At 39.2% G+C, this 22497-nt stretch overlaps 1 protein-coding gene and 1 non-coding gene across 2 annotated transcripts; one reads left to right on the top strand and one right to left on the bottom strand.

The window, feature by feature from the left end:
- Positions 1-2048: 2048 nt before the first annotated feature.
- LOC117616871 lies at positions 2049-2155 on the bottom strand. The gene has a single exon (XR_004584215.1). It is a non-coding gene; the product is annotated as a small nucleolar RNA R71 (small nucleolar RNA).
- Positions 2156-18771: 16616 nt separating this feature from the next.
- Positions 18772-21221, top strand: LOC117621440 (pentatricopeptide repeat-containing protein At4g19191, mitochondrial-like). Its single transcript, XM_034351922.1, has one exon. The coding sequence runs from the start codon at positions 19223-19225 to the stop codon at positions 21143-21145; it is 1923 nt and encodes a 640-aa protein (XP_034207813.1). The 5' UTR covers positions 18772-19222; the 3' UTR covers positions 21146-21221.
- The last annotated feature ends 1276 nt before the right edge of the window (positions 21222-22497 follow it).

The raw sequence follows: 22497 nt of genomic DNA, 5'->3' as shown, positions 1-22497 counted from the left end.
GCCTTAACATCTTCCTCCGAACTTGGATTTGCCCAAAAAAATTGTGGTTGGAAAGATGAGAGTCTGAACTTCAAGATGGACTACTCAAATGCATCAGATAATGAAGTTGAGCCCAATTCGTGAGCCCATGTACACACCAGACCTGACATGTTGAGCAATTAAGGGAGGAACATGTTGAGCAATTAAGGGAGGAACATGTTGAGCAATTAAGGGAGGTCTTTCCAGCAATTAAGGGAGGTCTTTCCTTGACTTTAGACCTGACATGTTGAGCAATTAAGGGAGGAGTGTCAGTTACTCAAGTGCAGAGGAGTCACTCCATTCACCTATAAATCACTCCAGCCATCCTATATCACTTCATTGAGCCCAAAATCAGAACACACAAGAACTCCAACAAGCCTTCCTTCCATATTCCTACGAATTTGTTCTTTCTCTGCCATCACCAGCCACCCAAACTCATCCCAAATCACCTCTTTAGTTGCCATACTCTAGACATGAGAAAGTTCTTGGAGTAGCATTAGAAGTGGATAAGCACCTGGAGAAGCCTTGGAAACCACAAGCAACTTCAGAATTGGTTTTCTCTACTCTTATTGCATTCAATATGTTTTCTCATTTTTGCTTAAGTTTCATTTCCATTATGAGTAGCTAAATTCATAACTAGGGCTATGATGTAACCTAACATGAATATTCTGGGTTTATAAGTTGAAGTTTTGAGTTTCAAGTTTGATTCATGATTCATATTCCTATTCTTTATGCTTATCAGCTAATATGCTTGTTTGGATGATTGATCACCATTAGAACTTGTATATTAGCTACCTTGGTTTGAATCAAGAGTAGACACCATGCTTTGATTTGAATTGAACTATGAATAAGAAAAGTATGTATGGACATTCGACAAAAGGGATTAGATACATGCTTGGTTGTTTAAATTGTTCTTCTATGCTTAATGGGTTCCTAATGCTTAATTTAGATTAGACAACAAATGATCAAGTTAGGTAATTAGGAACACAAGGTTAGGACCAGACACCATGGCCTAATCATACTTTAGCTAGAATCAATCTTTGAATTCGAATGAGACTTGTCACTTGACTCCTTATAACCCAGAATTGAATTGTTATGGTGAATCGAATGCCCTAGTATCCCAACCTGTTTTCCAGCCTACAAAAGTACTCTTTGTTACATTTGTTCACCTTGCTTTTGTTTGAAATTTCGTTTTGCCTCATTTGTTCAACAATTACAACCACTCTTGCTTTAAATTCTGTTTTAGACTTATGCTATACTACTAATTGGCCCGTACAATTGCGAGTTAACATTTTAACAACAAATTTTTGCGCCGTTGCCGGGGACTGAATGAAAGTTCTTCCCTGGTTATGTACCCAAAGTTACCCTATTCTTTTAGAAGTACTAATTAACTCAAATTATTTTCTGTTTCAGGTAGTTTATGTCTACTAATCCTTTCCTTGAACAAGTGAGGTCTTCATTCCAACGTTCGAGATCTTTGAACGCAGGGCCATCTTTGCAACCAAACCGGGTGATCTCTGAAATTCAGAATCGTCTAGAAAGAGAGTTAGCAACTGCAAAAGAGCAAGCCATTGCCACATTTGAAGGTCTTGCTATCCACACTGACCTCCCAGGGTCTTCACCTTCAAATTCGGAATCAAGTTCAGACCAAGAAGAAGAAGAGATGGCTGCCAATGAGTTCATGGGAGACCTTGATATCCCAACAATTCCAGCATCCCCTTCAAGCATCTTGCTGCCCACCGCAGCTCGAAACTATGAGCTTAAATCTTCTCATCTTAATATGCTCCCTTCTTTTTATGGTTTACCTAATGAAGATCCATTAACTCATATAAAGGATATTTTTAATGTTGTGAGCTTTTTTCCCTTGACAGGTGTGACGGAAGAGCAACTTCGAATGAGAGTGTTTCCGTACACTTTGAAAGATAAGGCGAAATATTGGTTGAATTCTTTGAAGCCTGGTTCACTCATGACTTGGGGAGCCATTCAAAAGAAGTTCTTGGAGAAATATTTCTCCACGCAAAAAAACCGACATGCTCAGGGACAAGATCCTTCTATTTGCACAACAAGATGATGAGTCGTTTTGTGAAGCATGGGAGAGATTCAACGGGCTGCTCAATCAATGTCCTCATCATGGGATTCCATTGAAGCTTCAGATGTGTATGTTTTATAAAGGACTAACCCCCTCTAGCCATAATATTTTCACTAATTTTGCAGGTGGTTCTTATAAGACTAAAACTCCAGAAGAAACATATGAACTCTTTGAGGAGATAGCAATGGAGACCAAACACACCGATACAAGAGGTAAACGTATTGCTGGTGGTTCTAATGATTCTTCCAGTGTGCAGATTTCCAAATTGGAACAAAAGCTAGATGCCCTCCTTGCATTGAACTCAAGAAACCCTTTGAAGGAAGTGTGTAGCATCTGTGAAACTCATGATCATCCTACCATTTCTTGTCCCTTTGGGGCTGCATATCCAGAATTTGTGCAAGAGCAAGCTAAGTTGGTGAATTCCTACAACCGAGGTCCAATAAATGACCCATATTCTCAAAGTTATAATCCAGGTTGGAGGAATCATCCAAACTTTTCATGGAGGAATACAAAGAATCAAGCGAATCCCCCTTCACTTCAAAGGCCACAACAATCATCATCGTTGGAGGATATAGTGAAGCAAATGGCAATCAACCAATCCAATTTCCAGCAAACAACACAAGCTGCCATCTCCAAGTTGGAAGTCCAATTGGGCCAGATAGCTACTGAAATAGCTCAAAAAGAACCTGGGAAATGGCCAAGTCAAACCGTGATCAATCCAAAAATCCATGAAGCCAAGGCCGTTCATGTGCTCAGATCAGGTAAGATTGTTGATAACAAAGTTGGTTCTGATCTATCAAATGATGTTGTGGTTGTAGAGGATGAAGATGAAGAGGAAACCACAACTATGGAAGGGGAACAACCCAAAACGTCCCAATCTGCTCCTAAGGCCAAATCTGATTCTCAGGAACCCAATCCATTTCAATTGCATAAAAGAGATGACAAATTTGTGCCATCACATCTTCATCAAGATAGATACATCCCACCTCCTCCATATATTCCACATATTCCATTTCCAGGCCGTTTGAAGAAAGCAAATCAAGATAAGGCTTTTAAAGAGATTTATGATATTTTGAGTAAAGTTAATATCAATTTGCCCTTGCTTGATGTTGTTAAACAGATTCCTGCATATGGAAAGTTCATCAAGCACTTGATGACTCACAAGCTCAATTTTACTCCAAGTGAAGAAGTAAAGCTCAACAAGAATGTGAGTGCTGTGTTGCAAAGGAAGCTTCCACCAAAACTAGAAGATCCTGGCAGCTTTAACATTCCCATTAACATCGGAGATAAGACGGTTGGAAGAGCCATGTTGGACTTGGGAGCAAGCATCAATGTAATGCCATATTCAGTTTATCAGGCGCTTGGCTTAGAAGGGATAAAAAAAACCTCAATTCGTCTTGAACTAGCTGATCATTCTATCAAATATCCAAGAGGTATTGTAGAAGATATTTTAGTTCAAGTTAATACACTCATTCTTCCGGCTGATTTTGTAGTGATGGATATGGAGGATAACCCATATGTAGACCGTGTTGATCCCATTCTCCGCGGGCGACCATTCATGGCCACTGCAGACACAATCATCAAAGTGAAAGATGGCACCCTCTCCATGACTGTTTTGGGTGAAACTGTTGAATTTAAAGTGTTTGATGCTCTGTCTCAACCTTCTATCACTCTTGATACTTGTTTTTCAATTGATGTTGTGGATCATGAGGTTTCTTCTAAAATTGTGCAGAAAAAGTCTAATGATGCTTTGGAAGCGGTCCTAACACAAGAAGAGGAAGATCTCTTTGAATCAGAGTTCCAAGAAGTGATGGCTGCCTTAGAAGTGTTTCAACCATACCCACCATCCTTTAGGCCACCACTTGAGCCTCTTGCATCATCCTCCACAAAATTGGAGCCATCCATTATCACCCCACCAAAGCTAGAACTTAAACCTCTACCCAATCATCTTAAATATGCTTATTTGGGTGCTAATGAAACCCTCCCTGTTATAATTGCTGCAAGTCTCACTTCACATGAAGAGGACAGTTTAATTGAAGTTCTGAAAGAACATAAAACAGCCCTTGGATGGACCATAGCAGACATCAAAGGAATTAGTCCAAGCATGTGCATGCACCGAATTTTAATGGAAGAAGACAGCAAACCATCTCGTGATGCACAAAGGAGGCTAAATCCCAATATGAAGGAGGTGGTTAGGGCTGAAGTTTTGAAGCTACTTGATGTGGGAATCATCTACCCAATTTCAGATTCTAAGTGGGTGAGTCCTGTGCAAGTGGTTCCAAAGAAGTCCGGAATCACCGTTGTAAAGAATGAGAAGAATGAGCTAGTTCCAACACACACTATCACCGGTTGGAGAGTTTGCATTGATTATAGGAAGTTGAACACATCCACGAGAAAAGATCATTTTCCCTTGCCTTTTATTGATCAAATGCTTGACCGTTTATCTGGCCATGCTTACTACTGTTTTCTTGATGGATTTTAAGGTTATAATCAAATTCCCATTGCTCCGGAAGACCAGGAGAAAACCACGTTCACATGCCCATTTGGTACATTTGCTTATAGAAGGATGCCATTTGGTTTGTGCAATGCTCCAGCAACTTTCCAAAGATGCATGATGGCAATCTTTTCTGATATGGTGGAACGATTCATGGAGGTATTTATGGATGATTTTTCAGTTTTTGGTTCATCTTTTGATGATTGTCTTCACCACTTGTCTCTAGTGCTTACAAGATGTCAGGAAACAAATCTGATTTTGAATTGGGAGAAGTGTCACTTCATGGTAAGACAAGGAATTGTGCTAGGCCATGTTGTTTCAAACAAGGGAATTCAAGTGGACAAAGCCAAGATAAATATCATCACAAATCTACCCCCCCCTTCCTCGGTTAAAGGAGTTAGAAGCTTTCTGGGCCATGCCGGATTCTATAGAAGGTTCATAAAAAATTTTTCAAGCATTTCAAGACCATTGTGTAATCTCCTTGCTAAGGATGTTGTTTTTGAGTTTGACGAGATTTGCATGGAAGCCTTTACGACTTTGAAGAAAGAGCTAACTTCAGCCCCTATTATCATAGCTCCAGATTGGTCTTTACCATTTGAAATAATGTGTGATGCCTCTGACTTTGCTATTGGTGCAGTTTTAGGTCAAAAGAAGAACAAGCTTCCCCATGTGATTCATTATGCAAGTCGGACCTTGAATGATGCCCAACTCAATTACTCCACAACAGAAAAGGAGTTGTTTGCTGTGGTTTTTGCTTTAGAAAAATTTCGTCCTTACCTTGTTGGTTCTAAAGTAATTGTTTATTCTGACCATGCAGCTCTTAGATGCTTGCTCACTAAGAAGGATGCCAAACCTCGCTTGATCAGATGGATTCTCTTGCTGCAAGAGTTCGATTTGGAGATTCGAGACAAGAAGGGATGTGAAAATGTGGTGGCTGACCATTTGAGCAGAATTGTGGTTGAAGAGCAAGGAGAAGCTGTACTACCATTGAATGAGACTTTCCCAGATGAACAACTATATGTTGCCCAAGTCAAAGAGCCATGGGATGCTGATTTTGTTAATTATCTTGCTTGTGGTGTTCTTAGAAATGATCTAACTTATCAGGACAAAAAGAAGTTCTTTTCCATGGTGAAACATTATGTCTGGGATGAACCTTTCTTATTCAAGCATTGCCAAGATCAACTCATTAGAAGATGTGTTCCAGAAGAAGAACAAGAAAGCATCCTTAGGCATAGCCACGAATTGGCTTGTGGAGGCCACTTTGGAGCCAAAAAAACAGCACTTAAAATTTTGCAATCAGGTTTCTTTTGGCCTACTCTATTCAAAGATGCATTTAATTTTTGTGTTAAGTGTGATAGGTGTCAAAGGATGGGAAACATAAGCCGCAAGAACGAACTGCCATTGAAGAACATACTCTTTGTGGAACTCTTCGATGTATGGGGTATTGATTTCATGGGACCATTCCCATCTTCCTTTGGTTATACCTACATACTTGTTGCTGTTGATTATGTGTCTAAATGGGTGGAAGCCATAGCCACCAAAACCAATGATCATAAGGTGGTCCTGAAGTTCTTGAGGGACAATATTTTCACAAGGTTTGGTACTCCAAGGGCTGTCATTAGTGATGGAGGCAGCCACTTCTGCAACAAGCTATTTGAAGCACTCATGAAGAAGTACAATATCACCCACCGAGTCTCTACACCATATCATCCTCAAACTTCTGGTCAAGTAGAAATAAGCAACAGAGAAATTAAGCAGATCCTAGAGAAGGTGGTGAATAGTACAAGGAAAGATTGGGCTGCCAAGCTCAATGATGCATTATGGGCTTATAGGACTGCATATAAGACTCCCATCGGAATGAGCCCTTATCGTCTTGTGTTTGGGAAAGCCTGTCACTTGCCAATGGAGCTTGAACACAATGCTTTTTGGGCCATCAAGAAGTTTAATTTTGATCTGGACAAGGCCGGCCATGTTAGAAAGTTTCAGCTCAATGAATTGGAAGAAATTCGACATGAGTCCTATGAGAATGCAAAGCTATACAAAGAACGTACCAAGAGTTACCATGACAGGAACATTCAACGGAAAGAATTCACCAAAGGTATGTCAGTTTTTTTGTTTAACTCACGTTTGCGTCTCTTTCCAGGAAAATTGAAGTCTAGGTGGCTTGGCCCATTCACCGTGGTCAATGTATCTCCCTATGGAGCTGTGGAGATTCAAAATCCTAAAGATGGCTCGACTTTCAAAGTAAATGGACAACGTTTAAAGCCATTCTATGAGGGAGTGTCGGTTGGAATTCAAACTGGTCATGTGGTGGATCATCTTCCCTTCGTACAATCAAGTTAGCTAATGGCATAATGTCTTGCCAAGACATTAACTAAGGCGCTTCTTGGGAGGCAACCCATGTGTTGAAGAATAAGGTGCTTGGCAGCGGTCAACCTAATCGCATCAAGAGGGAGTTTCTCTAATACTTTGTCTTAAACTGTCCCCTTATTATTCACATGTTCTCACTCATCCTTGTTATGCTTTAACATTGAGGACAATGTTCAATTCAGGTCTGGGGGGGAGGTTTTCAATTTTTGTTCATTTGTGTTTACAATTTTCGTTCGCTTTTCACTTTCATACAACCAATGCTATGGAGCTGCCATTGAGATTTTCATATCAGAAATTTTACACTTCACAAAGCTTTTGCTCTTAGAATTCTGGTGGCTAAAGTACCATGCTCAGATTCTTGAAGGAAAATAGTGGAGACTACCCTAGTGAGCTATTTCGAGCCTAATTGCTTTCTTGAGAGGGTTTAAAGTGTTTCTATTCCTCATCTCTACTTCTTTTCTTCAATTCAGTCTAAATGATCTCATTGTTCCATTTTGGTTGAATACTAAGGATGATTCTCTTTGCAGATATCAGGTGCGTGCTCTCACCCATGAATGAACTCATTGAAGTGATGCTAGGCTCTGCGTGTATAACCATATTATGTGCTTTCTTTTCACCCTACCCATTTGTGTGTTCCATCAGCTCTCTTGCAGCCAAACACTACAAGCCTTTTTCTTCTATCACCCTCATAATTCCCCTAACTTTGTATCTCAATCAGAGATATTTAACCTATTATAGCCATACCCTATAGCTTAGAAATATACCAAGGTGTGCCAAGATAAAGTTTGAAGCAAGGAGGTTGCTGCCCCCTGCCCAAATGTAAATTGGTGCGAATCTATAAAAAAAAAAAAAAAAAAAGAAAGATAAAGAGAAAGTGTTTCGATTTGATCTAAATGTGAAATATAAAGTCTATGCCGGATGATGCTATGAAGTTGCAGCCATACCATTCTAAATCAATGACACCTTGCAGATCAATGAAGAATGCAACCTTGGTATGTTCTTAAGTTAGTTGTGTTCCTTCCAATTCTTCCACTTCCCTTAACCTTAGCCTTTCATTACAACCTTGTGAAAGACCTAGCTGATCTTTGAGGATGTATTCATGGGTGCTGGTATGTATGTGTGTATCTCTACTCTTAGTATTTGATTCCCTTCATGAGATCTAACCAAATATTGTGCGTCTATTTCATATACTCACTTATGCTTGTTTGAGAGAATAAAACCATAGGTTCGGAGTGATTGAGTGCTAGATGTGAGAATTAGAGTTGAAGCATGTTCTTCCTTCAAGATTTGAGTATGTTTACTTTGAAGCCGTGTGCCTTTGAGCTATAGCTTCCACTTTACACACTTATTGATCATCTATCTTGGTAACTCTATGGTGTTGGATGCATGATTAAAGTTTTCTTTCATTAGTTGTTTTCAAAGTTAGTTTTCTAACCTTTTGGTGTAGAGAGTCACTAAAGCGTTTGTGGGTATCGTTTCTGTTAAACCCTCAGGAGACACAACTCTTCCGATTAGGGATGCCGAGAGGTTTAAAGGCTTGTTGCATATGCACATTGCAATCGAGTTACCTACAGAAGTGGTTTAGTTAACTTCTTGTTTTGTTTTCAACTTTATTCTCTTTTGTTTTGCTCGAGGACTAGCAAAATCTAGGTGTGGGGGTATTTGATCAGTTCACAATTGTATATCATTTTGTACCCTTCTTGCTTATGATTTGGTTATGTTATTGAGTCAAGCGTGTGCTTTTAATCCCTTTTCTGTTTATCATTCAGTTCATTGGGCTCTAGGTAACAATGGTGTCTTTGGATAAGAAAAGATGCAAAATGGTGCAAAAACGAGCAGACTGGGTTACCAACTCATTTTGGCCTTAACATCTTCCTCCGAACTTGGATTTGCCCAAATAAATTGTGGTTGGAAAGATGAGAGTCTGAACTTCAAGATGGACTACTCAAATGCATCAGATAATGAAGTTGAGCCCAATTCGTGAGCCCATGTACACACCAGACCTGACATGTTGAGCAATTAAGGGAGGAACATGTTGAGCAATTAAGGGAGGTCTTTCCAGCAATTAAGGGAGGTCTTTCCTTGACTTTAGACCTGACATGTTGAGCAATTAAGGGAGGAACATGTTGAGCAATTAAAGGAGGTCTTTCCAGCAATTAAGGGAGGTCTTTCTAGCAATTAAGGGAGGTCTTTCTTTGACTTTAGACCTGACATGTTGAGCAATTAAGGGAGCAATTAAGGGAGGTGTGTCAGTTACTCAAGTGCAGAGGAGTCACTCCATTCACCTATAAATCACTCCAGCCATCCTATATCACTTCATTCAGCCCAAAATCAGAACACACAAGAACTCCAGCAAGCCTTCCTTCCATATTCCTACGAATTTGTTCTTTCTCTGCCATCACCAGCCACCCAAACTCATCCCAAATCACCTCTTTAGTTGCCATACTCTAGACATGAGAAAGTTCTTGGAGTAGCATTAGAAGTGGATAAGCACTTGGAGAAGCCTTGGAAACCACAAGCAACTTCAGAATTGGTTTTCTCTACTCTTATTGCATTCAATATGTTTTCTCATTTTTGCTTAAGTTTCATTTCCATTATGAGTAGCTAAATTCATAACTAGGGCTATGATGTAACCTAACATGAATATTCTGGGTTTATAAGTTGAAGTTTTGAGTTTCAAGTTTGATTCATGATTCATATTCCTATTCTTTATGCTTATCAGTTAATATGCTTGTTTGGATGATTGATCACCATTAGAACTTGTATATTAGCTACCTTGGTTTGAATCAAGAGTAGACACCATGCTTTGATTTTAATTGAACTATGAATAAGAAAAGTATGTATGGACATTCGACAACAGGGATTAGATACATGCTTGGTTGTTTAACTTGTTCTTCTATGCTTAATGGGTTCCTAATGCTTAATTTAGATTAGACAACAAATAATCAAGTTAGGGAATTAGGAGCACAAGGTTAGGACCAGACACCATGGCCTAATCATACTTTAGCTAGAATCAACCTTTGAATCAGAATGAGACTTGTCACTTGACTCCTTATAACCCAGAATTGAATTGTTATGGTGAATCGAATGCCCTAGTATCCCAACCTGTTTTCCAGCCTACAAAAGTACTCTTTGTTACATTTGTTCACCTTGCTTTTGTTTGAAATTTCGTTTTGCCTCATTTGTTCAACAATTACAACCACTCTTGCTTTAAATTCTGTTTTAGACTTAACCTCCTACTTTCTTGAATTTGGTAACCTAAGTACATAACTAGTTTTAACTTCTCAGTCCTCGTGGGTACGACCTCGTACTTGTCTTGCTATACTACTAATTGGCCCGTACAATTGCGAGTTAACATTTTAACAACAATATCATCTCCCCATACGCCGAAAATTCGAACGCCACGTATGGGGTCTGTCATCTCGCAGGAAAATCCTACGCCACGGGTGACCTGACAATCACATAATCTTCCCATATGCCGGAAATTCCAACGCCACGTATGGGGTCTGTCATTACGCCTGAAAATCCTACGTCATGTGTGACCTAACAATCATATCATCCCTCTATACGCCGGAAATTCTCAAAATCACAGCTCAAGGTTCCTACCCTAGGTATAACACCCTATTTGGAACCACTTTTGTTCTTGGACCTACCCCAAAAACTTACCGGAAGTGGCCGAAAACCCAAACCCAAAATCGGCAGAATTTCAGTTTGGAAATCAAACTGCCTAAGCTGAACATTGAAGAAATCCTACCCAACCAACAGGTAGAGCATGAAAAATAGTCGAAAATCCATACCTTGATTACCTGGAATGGTGGCCGAAGGCATCCGAAACGATCGAAGGAAAAATGGCTCGAAATTCGACCGAATTTTCGCTAAATCCGGCGGCTGCACAAGCTATTGGCGGCGGAGATTGGGTGGGTTAGGATGGCGAGGCCTCATCGGTCATTTCAAGTCCGGACCCAGCTCTGGTGGTGGACCAAGGCGGCCGCGGCGGCTCTAAGAGCCGCTCGGCTGTTCAAAAATAGGGAGGGGGAGGGGTTCTGCGCGAGCCCAGCCAGGAGAGAGAGAGAGAGAGAGAGAGAGAGAGAGAGAGAGAGTGTGTGTGTGTGTGTGTGTGTGTGTGTGTCTGTGTTTTCAGGTTTTTTTTTAATTAAAAACCCATTTTGAAATATTTACGATTTTGCCACTAGTGATGTTTTGCTAGTAACTTCTTCGTTACAACTCCGATTTGAGCTCACTACGTGTCTACGGACTCATCTCAATACGACCTACGTAACCATACCACCCGTTGTCCCAAAATCCTTCCGGATAAGAAATGACCAAATTACCCCTACTTGGAGGGTAAATTCGTAATTTTAATTAAATAATTTAAATGGGTAATTAAATTTGGACTCAGGTGTTACAATTGGTTCTATTTTCTGTGAGTATTTCAAGAAGCTATTTACCACTAGTGGTGAGAATGATTTTAGCACTGTACTGGCAGCAATGCAACCTAAAGTGACTCTGGAACATAATGAAAGACTGAGCCAGCTTTTTAGTAGAGCCGAATTGGAGGATGTGCTCTCAAAAATGTTCCCCACTAAATCTCATGGTCATGATGGGATGCCAGCTTTGTTTTACCAGCGGTACTGGCATGTAATTGGAAATTATGTGGTGAGTTTTTGCCTAAATGTGCTAAATGGCGGGGCTAGTGTATGAGAGATCAACCATACTCTCATTACTCTTGTCCCAAAGGTGGACAATCCCACACGAGTTACTGAGTACCGGCCAATAAGTTTATGCTCGGTTCTCTATAAACTGATATAAAAGACACTGGTGAACAGAATGAAGGGTTTTATGCAGGATGTCATCTCAGAGTACCAAAGTGCCTTTGTTCCTTCTCGGTTGATTACTGACAACATTATTGCGGCTTTTGAAAGCATTCACGCTATCCAAAGAAGGAGGGGAAGTGCTCTGAAAAAGATGATATTGAAGCTTGATATGTCAAAAGCCTACGATAGAGTGGAATGGAATTTTCTGAGCTGTATGATGAGGAAATTGGGTTTCAATAACAGATGGGTGGATTTAATTATGGATTGTATTTCTACTGTATCCTTCTCGGTGAAAGTTCGGGGGTCGGCAATGGGTTTCATTACTCCTTCTAGGGGATTAAGACAAGGGGATCCTCTTTTGCCTTATCTCTTTCTCATTTGTGCATAAGGTCTTTTGGCTTTTTTGTCTCAGGCTCAAAGTACTAAGCAAATTCGTGGTGTTGCAGTGGCACAAGGCGCTCCTACTTTGTCCCACTTATTTTTTGCATATGATAGTTTATTATTCTGCAATGCCCATTTATCTGATTGTTATAATCTGATGCTTCTTCTCAGAGTTTACAAGCGTGTGTCAAGCCAAAAAATTAATTTTGTGAAGTTTGCAGCGAGCTTTAGTCCTAAAACAGATCCAATCATGAAATGTCTTATCTCGTCCATGTTGGGAGTACGTATTGTGGATTGTCATACACGCTATCTGGGGTTGCCTACTATTACTGGACGGAGTAAACATCGCTTGTTTAATTATGTGAAGGACATGTTGTGGAACAAGCTTCATATGGGGAATGCTAAACTGTTGTCAATGGCAGGGAAAGAAGTTCTTATTAAAGCAGTGGCTCAGGGGCTCCCAACATACACAATGGGGGTGTTTCAACTGCCAAAAAGTTTATGTCAAGAATTATCAACAATGGTGGCGAGATTTTGGTGGGGGAAGTCAGGTAAAGGCAGCATACATTGGAATTGCTGGCGGAATCTGTGTCGGCCAAAATGCCTTAGAGGACTGGGGTTCAAAAATTTTGAAGCTTTTAACCAAGCCATGGTAGCCAAACAAGCATGGCGGCTGTTAGAGAATCCTTCCTCTTTGGTTGGTCAAATCCTTCGAGCCCGTTATTTTCCGAATGGTGATTTTCTTACAGCTGGGTATGGGCAGTCACCGTCTTTAATCTGGCGCTCAATTCTGTGGGGAAGACAAGTTATTGAGCAGGGCCTTATTTGGCGCATTGGTAGTGGGACTTCTGTGAGGGTATTTCATGATAAATGGATTCCAAAACCTTATACCTTTTCGCCCCTTATAAATAGAGGTCTTTCTCTAGAGGCCAAAGTTTTTTATCTAATTACGGCGTCGGGTGGGTGGAATAGGACTTTTTTGGATCATTCTTTTTGTGACGAGGACTGTGCGGCAATTTTGAGTATTCCATTGCCATCAATGCAGGGGTGGCCCTGAGGGTGTGCAAGTGGTGCCACCGCACAGGGCCCCTAATCTTTTAGGGGCCCCAATTTTTTTTTCATATGTATAATATATGTAGAGTGCTGCTATTTTCACCAACTTCATATTTTTCCACCCACCTTATTTTAAAAAATTTAAAGACAAATTTATCCCTATGTAAAATGACTTCTAAAACCCTAAAAATAAAACAAATTTTAAAAAGAAAATAAATTTTTTCTTTTACTCTCCATATTCTTTCCATCTTCCTGACCTCAACAAATTCAGCGAGCATTGATCTATCCATCCCAATCCTTTGAAAAGTTTTTTTTTAAAAAAAATTCAAATCAAATTCTCAACTCCACCTTTAATATTGTGTCAGGGTTGGTAGGTGTTGATAATAGAGGCCAAATTGTCCTTTAATTTTATTCCATTTTAAAGATTTTTTAGTCTGATTAACCCACATACGGGTCCTTATTCCATATAACATCACTTCAATTAAAAATCCATTGTAGTCTTGTTGGTTGTATGTTGTTGTGGTGGTGGTGTCGCGGTCGTGAAGCCACCAGTACTGCTAAGGGGTTGATGAGAATATTAATATGGTAGGGTAAGGTCGTGATGTTGAAAACACATGAAGAAGATGAAGAATGTTTTTTTTTTTTTTTTGGGGTTAAAATTTTTATGTTTTTAACTTGGAGTTGATGGTGTTTGGTCGAATTAATAATTAAAGGGTATTTTAGGAATAATGGTGGGTGGAAAAGTAGGATTTTAATTTTTCAAATTTACATAGTGGGTGAGAAAATAGGACAGGTGGGTGGAAATAGCAGCACTCTATATGTATAACAAATGTTATATATATATACAGAGTGAGCAAATTGTTGACACAAAGACGTTTCTAGTTGTGTTGGTTTGTAGGGCCTCAACTTCTATTCAGGACTCGACTTCAAAACCTGCTTGTGTTAAAGGCTTGTCCGATGTCAACACCAACATTCAATATCCCATCTACTTTCACAACCACAAACTGAAATAATAAATAATCCATCACAATGAATTAGTCAATAGGGGTACTTGTCCGATGTGTTAAAGGCCTGTTGACACAATCATGGTGATTAATCAAAAGGTGTAACATCTCTAACCCAACGTAATCGATTTAATCCAATTTAATTCTTTTGTGAAATTTCAATTTTGTCCTTGGGAGTAGGGGTACTTTGATCACTTGAAGAAAAAAAAACATTTATTGTATGGTATTATAATGGTGTAAGTTTGTGTTAACTTATGTGAGGCCCCAATTTAAGGTTTGCACAGGGCCTTCAAAATCTCAAGACCGGCCCTGCATCAATGGGGTGTCTTAAAGATAAGCGCTTTTGGTTTTTCTCAAAAAATGGTAAATATTCTGCGAAGACTGGATATCGTCTTGCTTTTAAGACTTTGTGATAGAGAGGTCAATGGGGAGATTGGAGGTTCCAACTCTGGAAGTCAGCGCGCTTTTTGGAAAAAACTTTGGCACTTGGAAGTTCCAAATAAGGTTAAAATCCTGCTTTGGAGGGCAAGTTTAAATATTTTGCCTACAACATTAAACCTTGTTCAGAGGGAAGGTATTAGTTTCAGTTTATTGTTCTGGTTGTGGGACGGCGACGGAGGATGTTATCCATGCTTTTTGGGGCTGTAAACGCAGCAGACAGTTTTGGGCGCTAACTTCCTTCAACATTGATTCGACGGTCAGACAAGGCTCTTTTGCTGATTTTTTGGAGGTTATGTTCCTTACTCTTTCAGATTGTGACTTAGAACGTTTTGTGTGTTGTTGCTGGAGAGTTCGGAAGCTTCGCAATGAGGTGCTCTACAGAAAGACCGTGGAGTTTTTGGAGCAGTTTAAAATACATAATACTTACACCAAGCCAGCAAGGGTGCCACGATTTATTATATGGATAAAACCTCCCTCTTCCTCCTTTTTATTGAATTGTGATGGGGCGATTGGACAAGCTGGTTGTAGTAGAGGGGTGGGTGGTGCCTTAAGAGACTCTGCAGGTAACTTTATTTGGGGGTTTGTCGATCAAGGCCCAGCAGGTTTAGATGTTTTGGCTACTGAAGAGGGCTAGGGGAAATTTGGTTTTCAATTCACCCCATCATTGAATAGAGCAGATTGACGCATTTTATTCAAATGGTTAGAAATAAATTGGTTCAAAACGTAGGTCCAAATGGGTATCGTCTTCGACATGCTATCTGGAAACCTCTTCCCTCTCCGAGTTGCATCCAATAAAGAACCCTCCTTTCTGTCCTACCCAATTCAACAACAAAAACCCAAAATCAAAACAAACAGACAAACCAAAAAAAAAAAACCAGAGAGAAGAGAAAGTTAAGCAAACATATAAACATGATAGTTGTATGTTGTACCTGCAAGTTGAGTGACATGGAGGTTGAGGCGAGAGGTGTTGAAGGACCAGTTATTGTTGTGGCCGTCAGTGGATTTGAAGTAGCAAGTATAGTGGAACTTGGAAGAGTAGGAGAGGGAGGTCAGGCCAAACCTGCAAGATTTCGCCGACAAAGATGGAGTCGTCGTGGATGGATTTAAGGGCGTTGTAAAGGGTGTTTTCCCTCCTCTTTATCGTCCTCGCTGCCCTGTATATGCTCAGCTGCTTCGTGTCGTCGTCTTCCATTGAACTCTGAAACTTCGACTCTTTCTTTTCACTCAACAAATTGAAATAATTTATAATAAAAAATTGAAACAAACTTGGGAGTGTTCTGTTGAAACTGGGTTTTTTATTTCCCCTTTTCTGAAACTGAATAACCCTTACTCTCCATTGTTATGCGATTTAAAAGAAGTGGGGCACAGCAGGTTTAGATGTTTTGGCTACTGAATGTGCTGCTATACACATGGGATTATTGAAGGCTACTGAGTTGGGAATCTCTGATTTTTTGGTTGCATCAGACTCGCAGGAAGTTGTGGTTTTGCTGAAAGGAAATGGAGACCTCTGGAGTAATCTGGGTAATATTGTAGATGACAATAGAAGGTTGCTAGCAGAACTGTGTGTTAGTGATGTTATTTTTCAGCCATGTTCGAGTAATCGGGTAGCTCACTCTTTGGCGCAGTTTGGGCTGCGAGAACAGCATCATTCTTTCTGGGCTGGTCTTGCTCTTGACTGGCTTGTTTCACTGTTGGTAACAAACATGAAGGGTGGGTAGTTGTTTGGATTTTCAGTTTGGGATGCTGTGGTACTCTTTTTTCTTGACCAGATTTTCTCTATTGGAGATTTTTATGGCAAGGTTTTAATGAGGCCACCTCTTGTTGCATCCATGTTTTCATTGCAAATTGTATGGTTGTTGTTTGGAATGAAAGTTTCTTACTCTTTGATCAAAAAAAAAAAAATTACAATATTCATGAATTGTTGGGCCTTGAACAAGTAAAATTGCTCCTTATTATTGTAAAAACAAGAGTTTACAACATTACAGACCCATGTTACATCTTTTGGGACATGAACGTTCCCAAACCTTGTAAAACCATGATTTTTGTAATTGCCAATCAGGCAGTCGGTTCACAAATTGGAATCGTAATTACGTGTTGTTTGTTTGTCGATTGCCAACTTGACAGGTCGGAGTGAAAGCAAAATAGGCAATTGACGGATATCAATTTGGCAATTGATGGTAAAGCACTTTTGGCTTCTTTTTTTTCTTTCTTTTTTTTTGGGTATCAAAGGCAATTGCCAAACATGAGACAAATTTCCCATCATTATTTAAAAGTGATATAAGTAATTTTTTTTAATTAGCTTTTTCATTTGGAGAAATCTTTTAATGATATAAGTAATTTTTTAACCGAAAATTAACAAGAAGGGACTTGTAAAAACAGTTTAAAACATTAAAAAGCTTTAGGTGCCAACGTAAATAAACTCTTATTAAACAAAAGCCTCTGAGCCAGTGCAATCAAACATTCATGCTGAGTAAGTTTTTAAGCAGAAATAATAGTTCAAGAAATTTACATGCAAGCCCAAGCCCAAGCCCATTTCACAGTTTTCTCTTCGAAATTTCAATCACAGCACAGCGGCGTAGTCCTTTGTGGCCCTGACCCACTTACCATCACTCACTCACTCACTCAGTCACCCTCTACTTCCTCTCCACTTCCAGTCTTCTCTTCCAAGTTTCGAACGCAGCACAGCAGTCTGATTTCCTCCCTCCCCATTGCGAGGTAATCTCACCCACTTTTTTATTTTCTGAGTTGTATAATTTTTTTCTGAGTTGAGTTTTATTTTGGCTGTAAATTTAGAATCCATCAATCCGGAAATCTCAAGAGACTTCCATAAGGACTTATTCATGAGCATTTTAGTAATAGTTCTTTCACTTCTCTAAGCTTAGTGATCCAATGTGCCTTTGGTGGGGGCACAGCTTACTAAATGGTTCTGTTTTGTGGTTATTCAATTGTGTACTGTGGGTCTCTGAATATTTGGTTGGATATATTTCCTATTTCCAGTTTAGTTGCATGTATACAAGTTTGAACTGGTTCATGGTTTTGCCCTCTTTAAATGAAGCATACATGGTGATGCTATTGGGTTCTCTCTTCAAAAACTTTTACTTTTTTCTTCTACTCCTTTCCTAAATTAGTTAAATATCTGTGAAATTAATCAACTCATCTTTCATGCTTCTTTAAAGGATACTCTCTTTCATCCAGGAGCAGCAAGAAAGACACCAATACTTGAGTGTCTTGTGATTGCATCACGAAATGTAGCATTAGACCTTCCCCGTTAAGACATTTAAGAATGTGGCAGTTTCAAACAGTGCTGTTATAAAGGGACAGACCCAAAATTCCAAATTGGGGTGGGCTAAATTTATTTTACGTACATAACCTAAAAGAAGAAAGAAAACTTGACGGTGCGAGTGAATTTCATTGATAACCAAAGCATTACACCTAGTCGGGGGGACATAATGAGCCTCACCCTTCAAAATTCATATAATACATAGATAGAAGGCTTATTTATGTACATGCCCCCTGTGCTTTCAAAGTTGTCTTAGATTACCACATGTGCTTTGAAATATCTCAAAATACAACCTACACTTTTAAAAACTATCTTACGTTACTCGTTCCGTCAGTATTAAGAGACTTTCTGTTACGTGGTGTGGGCCCCACTTCTTTTAAATCGCTTAACAATGGAGAATAAGGGTTATTCAGTTTCAGAAAAAAGGACAATATGTTAGTAATTAATTAATTCACCTAATCCCTGTTTAATAATTCATCATTCATATAATCAATTGATAATTTATAATATTCAACTGAAATCCCTAATTTTGTTAGGGTTTATAAAGTATCAATTAGGATTTTCAATTTCAATAAAAAACTGATACTTTATAAACCCTAAAAAAATCCCCAAATTTCAATAACAACAAATTGAGGGAGGAAAATAATATGAAGACAACAAAGAAGATGATGAAGGAATATAGAAGAAAACAACCAAAACATGCCAGCTAAGCTAAAAGCAACCAAACATGCCAACCAAAGCAAACAACAACATCAACACAGACAGACAATTCGTGAAGGGGTATTGCCGCTGTGTGAGTGGGCTTGGGCGGGCTAAAAATTTACTTTGGGCTGTAAAAAATTAAAAGCGCCCCGAGCGGTAGCCCAGGTTGGGCTGCTTCCACCCTCACTTCCTCGTCTCGCCTCTCGTTCATGCTCTCTCTTCCTTCGACGACGACCCCATCGCACGACAAGTCGTCCATCTCATTTCCGGTCTCTGCGATTCAGCCGCTGCATCGCTCTCTGCTGACTTCGTCGCTAGGGTTTCCGACCGCCTCTCTTCTGGTGCCTTGGCATGGAGTCGCCGTCATCTTCATACGGTGTTTCCACCATTCTCTCTTTGTTTGTCTGTGAATTCTGGAACTGCTGTTGGGACTTAGAATAGAGTTGGACGCATCCCCGAAGTTGATGATGCTTACGTGGCAGTTTCAAGGCATATGTAAAACTGATGGGTGTCAACATTAAGTTAGATTTGAAGAGAAAGTATCTCTCTTTTCAGCCACGACGAAGACAATGATAAATGGTCCTTCTTTCAAAATTCTCAACCATTGTTGGGTGGAACTCTGCTATAAGAGAATCTGTGAACCAAAGCCGTCCCCACAAAGCCCTCCTTCTCTTTTTCCAAATGAAACAAAATGGTTTGGAACCTAACAACTTCACCTTTCCCTTCTTGGCTAAAGCATGTGCCAAGCTTTCCAACCTCAAATTCTCCCAAATTATTCACACCAATGTTTTAAAATCACCATTTCGGTCAGATATCTTTGTGCAAACAGCAATGCTCGATATGTATGTCAAGTGTGATCGGTTGGCTGATGCCTACATTCTGTTTGAGAGAATTCCCATGAGAGACGTGGCTTGCTGGAATGTGATGCTTATGGGTTTTGCGCAATTGGGATTTCTTGATAAAGTGTTACGCTTGTTCCATGGGATGAGGTTTGCACGAATTCTGCCTGATACCATCACGGTTATGGGGTTGACTCAGGCAAGTTTGGAGACAAAGAATTTGGCACTGGTGAAAGCCATTCATGCATTTGGAATTCAGATTGGGATAGATGGAGATGTTTCAATGGCTAACACTTGGATCTCTGCCTATTCCAAATGCGATGACTTAAGTTCGGCCATGGCTGTCTTTAATGGGATTGAAATTGGCGCGAGGACTGTTGTCTCATGGAATTCAATGATTGCAGGATATGCAAACTTAGAGAAATTTCTTGATGCTCTAAATTTTTACAAATGGATGCTCTGTGATGGTTATAGGCCTGATATAAGCACAATTGTGAGCCTCCTTTCTTCATGCATTCAACCTGATAAATTGCTACAGGGTGTGCTGATTCATTGTCATGGAATTCAAATGGGCTGTGATTCTGACATTTTTGTTGTCAATGCCCTTATATCAATGTATTCCAGGTGTGGTGATATACTTTCTTCTAGATTTTTATTTGATGGCATGTCAAATAGAACTTGTGTTTCATGGACTGCTATGATCAGTGGGTATGCTGATAAAGGAGATTTGAATGAGGCGCTAAGATTGTTTCATGCTATGGAAGCAGCTGGTGAGAAACCTGATTTGGTTACTGTGCTTTCTCTGGTGTCAGGTTGCAGCCAAACAGGAGCACTTGAGCTGGGAAAATGGATTCATAACTATGCCTTTTCTAACGGTTTAAGAGACAGCATTGTAGTCTGCAATGCATTAATTGACATGTATGCAAAATGTGGAAATGTTAACAGTGCTCGAGAGCTCTTCTATGCCTTGCCAGTGAGAACTGTTGTTTCCTGGACAACTATGATCGCAGGCTTTGCTTTGAATGGCAACTACGAAGAAGCTCTGGACCTTTTCTGCCTGATGGTGGATTTGGACTTGAAACCAAACCACTTAACTTTTCTTGCCATTCTTCAAGCTTGCACTCATGCAGGTCTTCTTGAGAAAGGAATGGAGTTCTTTGACATGATGAAAAAAGTTTACAAGATAAATCCTGGGGTAGACCACTTTTCTTGTATGGCGGATCTCCTTGGGCGTAAGGGAAGGTTGGAAGAAGCAACGGAGCTTGTGAAAAGTATGCCGATGAAACCCGATGCTCGCATATGGGGTGCATTACTTAGTGCTTGCAAGATTCACCATAATGTAGAGATCGGAGAATATGCATGTCGCCGTCTATTTGAGTTGGAGCCCCAGGGTGCAGTTCCATTTGTGGAGATGGCGAACATATATGCATCAGAGAGAAGGTGGGATGAAGTTGCTGCATTAAGGAGAGCTATGAAATTTAAGAAAGTAAAAAAAATTCCAGGACAAAGCCTTCTTCATGTTAATGGGAAACCTCATGTATTTACAGTCGAAGATAGGGGTCATCCTGAAGGCTTGCTTATATATGCAATGTTAGATAGTTTGGCATTGCAGTTGAAAGAAGAACAATACTCGCCACATTCAGACAATTTTGTGAAATGATTAATTTAAATAATTTATATTTGCTCAACATAATAACCATGATCATGAATGATACTCTGGATATTTCGTTTGACCAAAGGCCCCCTATCAGTTTATGTGTTGTCAATGAAAATTTGGTATTGAAATGAAAACTCGGTATGTATTGTAGAGTTGTCAATGAAAATTTGGTATGATGGTATATAGCCTCCACTTTGTTGGAGAATATCTCAAATCTCATGGACAATTTATTGAAAGAAAAATGAAATCGCAATGCATTACAGTTGTTTCACGCAAACTTAAGATATATAAGCAGTGTTAAAAGCCACCATAAATAAGCTACCATCTTAGTCATGTTAAACCACTTTTTCTGTTTTGTTTTTATTTTAGTTAACAAAGAGTGAGAATTCGAACTTAAGATATATTGCAATAACAAATGATAAATACAACAAAGAGTGAGAATTATACTTTTATTTTTTTGCCAAAGTTAGGAAATGGGAGGGGTTTTCTTACACACACTATCAAAGTGTCATGAGGATTTAAATATGAGACCACTAGTTTACAAATCACGACGTTTTTCTAGCAAGATTCCATTGCCAGTAGAACTATATATCAATAGCTAGTCAACATTTGGGATAGACAAAGTACGTAGATTCAAACTTGAGATACGTTGCAATATAAATGATAATAAATAGAACAATAGCTAGTTAGTGTTAAATTTGAGATAGACAAAGTAAAAGATTAACAGGTTCTAGGAAAATTCACCCTTCGATAGGCATATACATATCGTGTTTCAAATATCGATAATATCGACGAAATATCGAGGATATTTTGGTTTTTTCGAATCACGGATATTTCGGAACATATCCATGTACATATCGTATAAATATCGACAATAATATCGGAAAATATCGATGTCGATAATTTCGCTCATACTTCAACAATATTTTGTCAAAATATTAGTGTAATATCGCAAAAATATCGAAAATATTGATGTAAAGGGAAAAAAAAGGGAAAAAAGGGGAAAAAATGGAGGGAAAAAAAACACAAAGGGGACTTATACCCCTCCCATTTTACTCCTCCGACACCTTAATCACCATATCACTTATGTTTTTGTGATAATATGCTAAAATATTTATATATATATATATATATGGCATGTTAACAATTAAATACAAAACTATTTTGGGGATTTATCATTTGATGACTATTCTTCACAATACACTTACTCTACACATACAGATGATGAAGATAGTGAAAAATTTGAACTTCATAGGAATTGTATGTGGTACTAAGTCACTCATGTATCTTACCATGCAATGTATGAAGTGTAAAATATTGTAGTAAATCATTATATATAAATGATTATGGTATGT

This window comes from Prunus dulcis, chromosome 1 (assembly GCF_902201215.1).
Source record: "Prunus dulcis chromosome 1, ALMONDv2, whole genome shotgun sequence".
Taxonomy (NCBI): Eukaryota; Viridiplantae; Streptophyta; class Magnoliopsida; order Rosales; family Rosaceae; genus Prunus; species Prunus dulcis.
This window is presented reverse-complemented; position numbering and strand designations above follow the sequence as displayed.

What these genes read in the sequence shown, in the direction of transcription:
- LOC117621440 (XM_034351922.1), top strand. Translation starts at nt 19,223, where the DNA reads ATGGTCCTTCTTTCAAAATTCTCAACCATTGTTGGGTGGAACTCTGCT.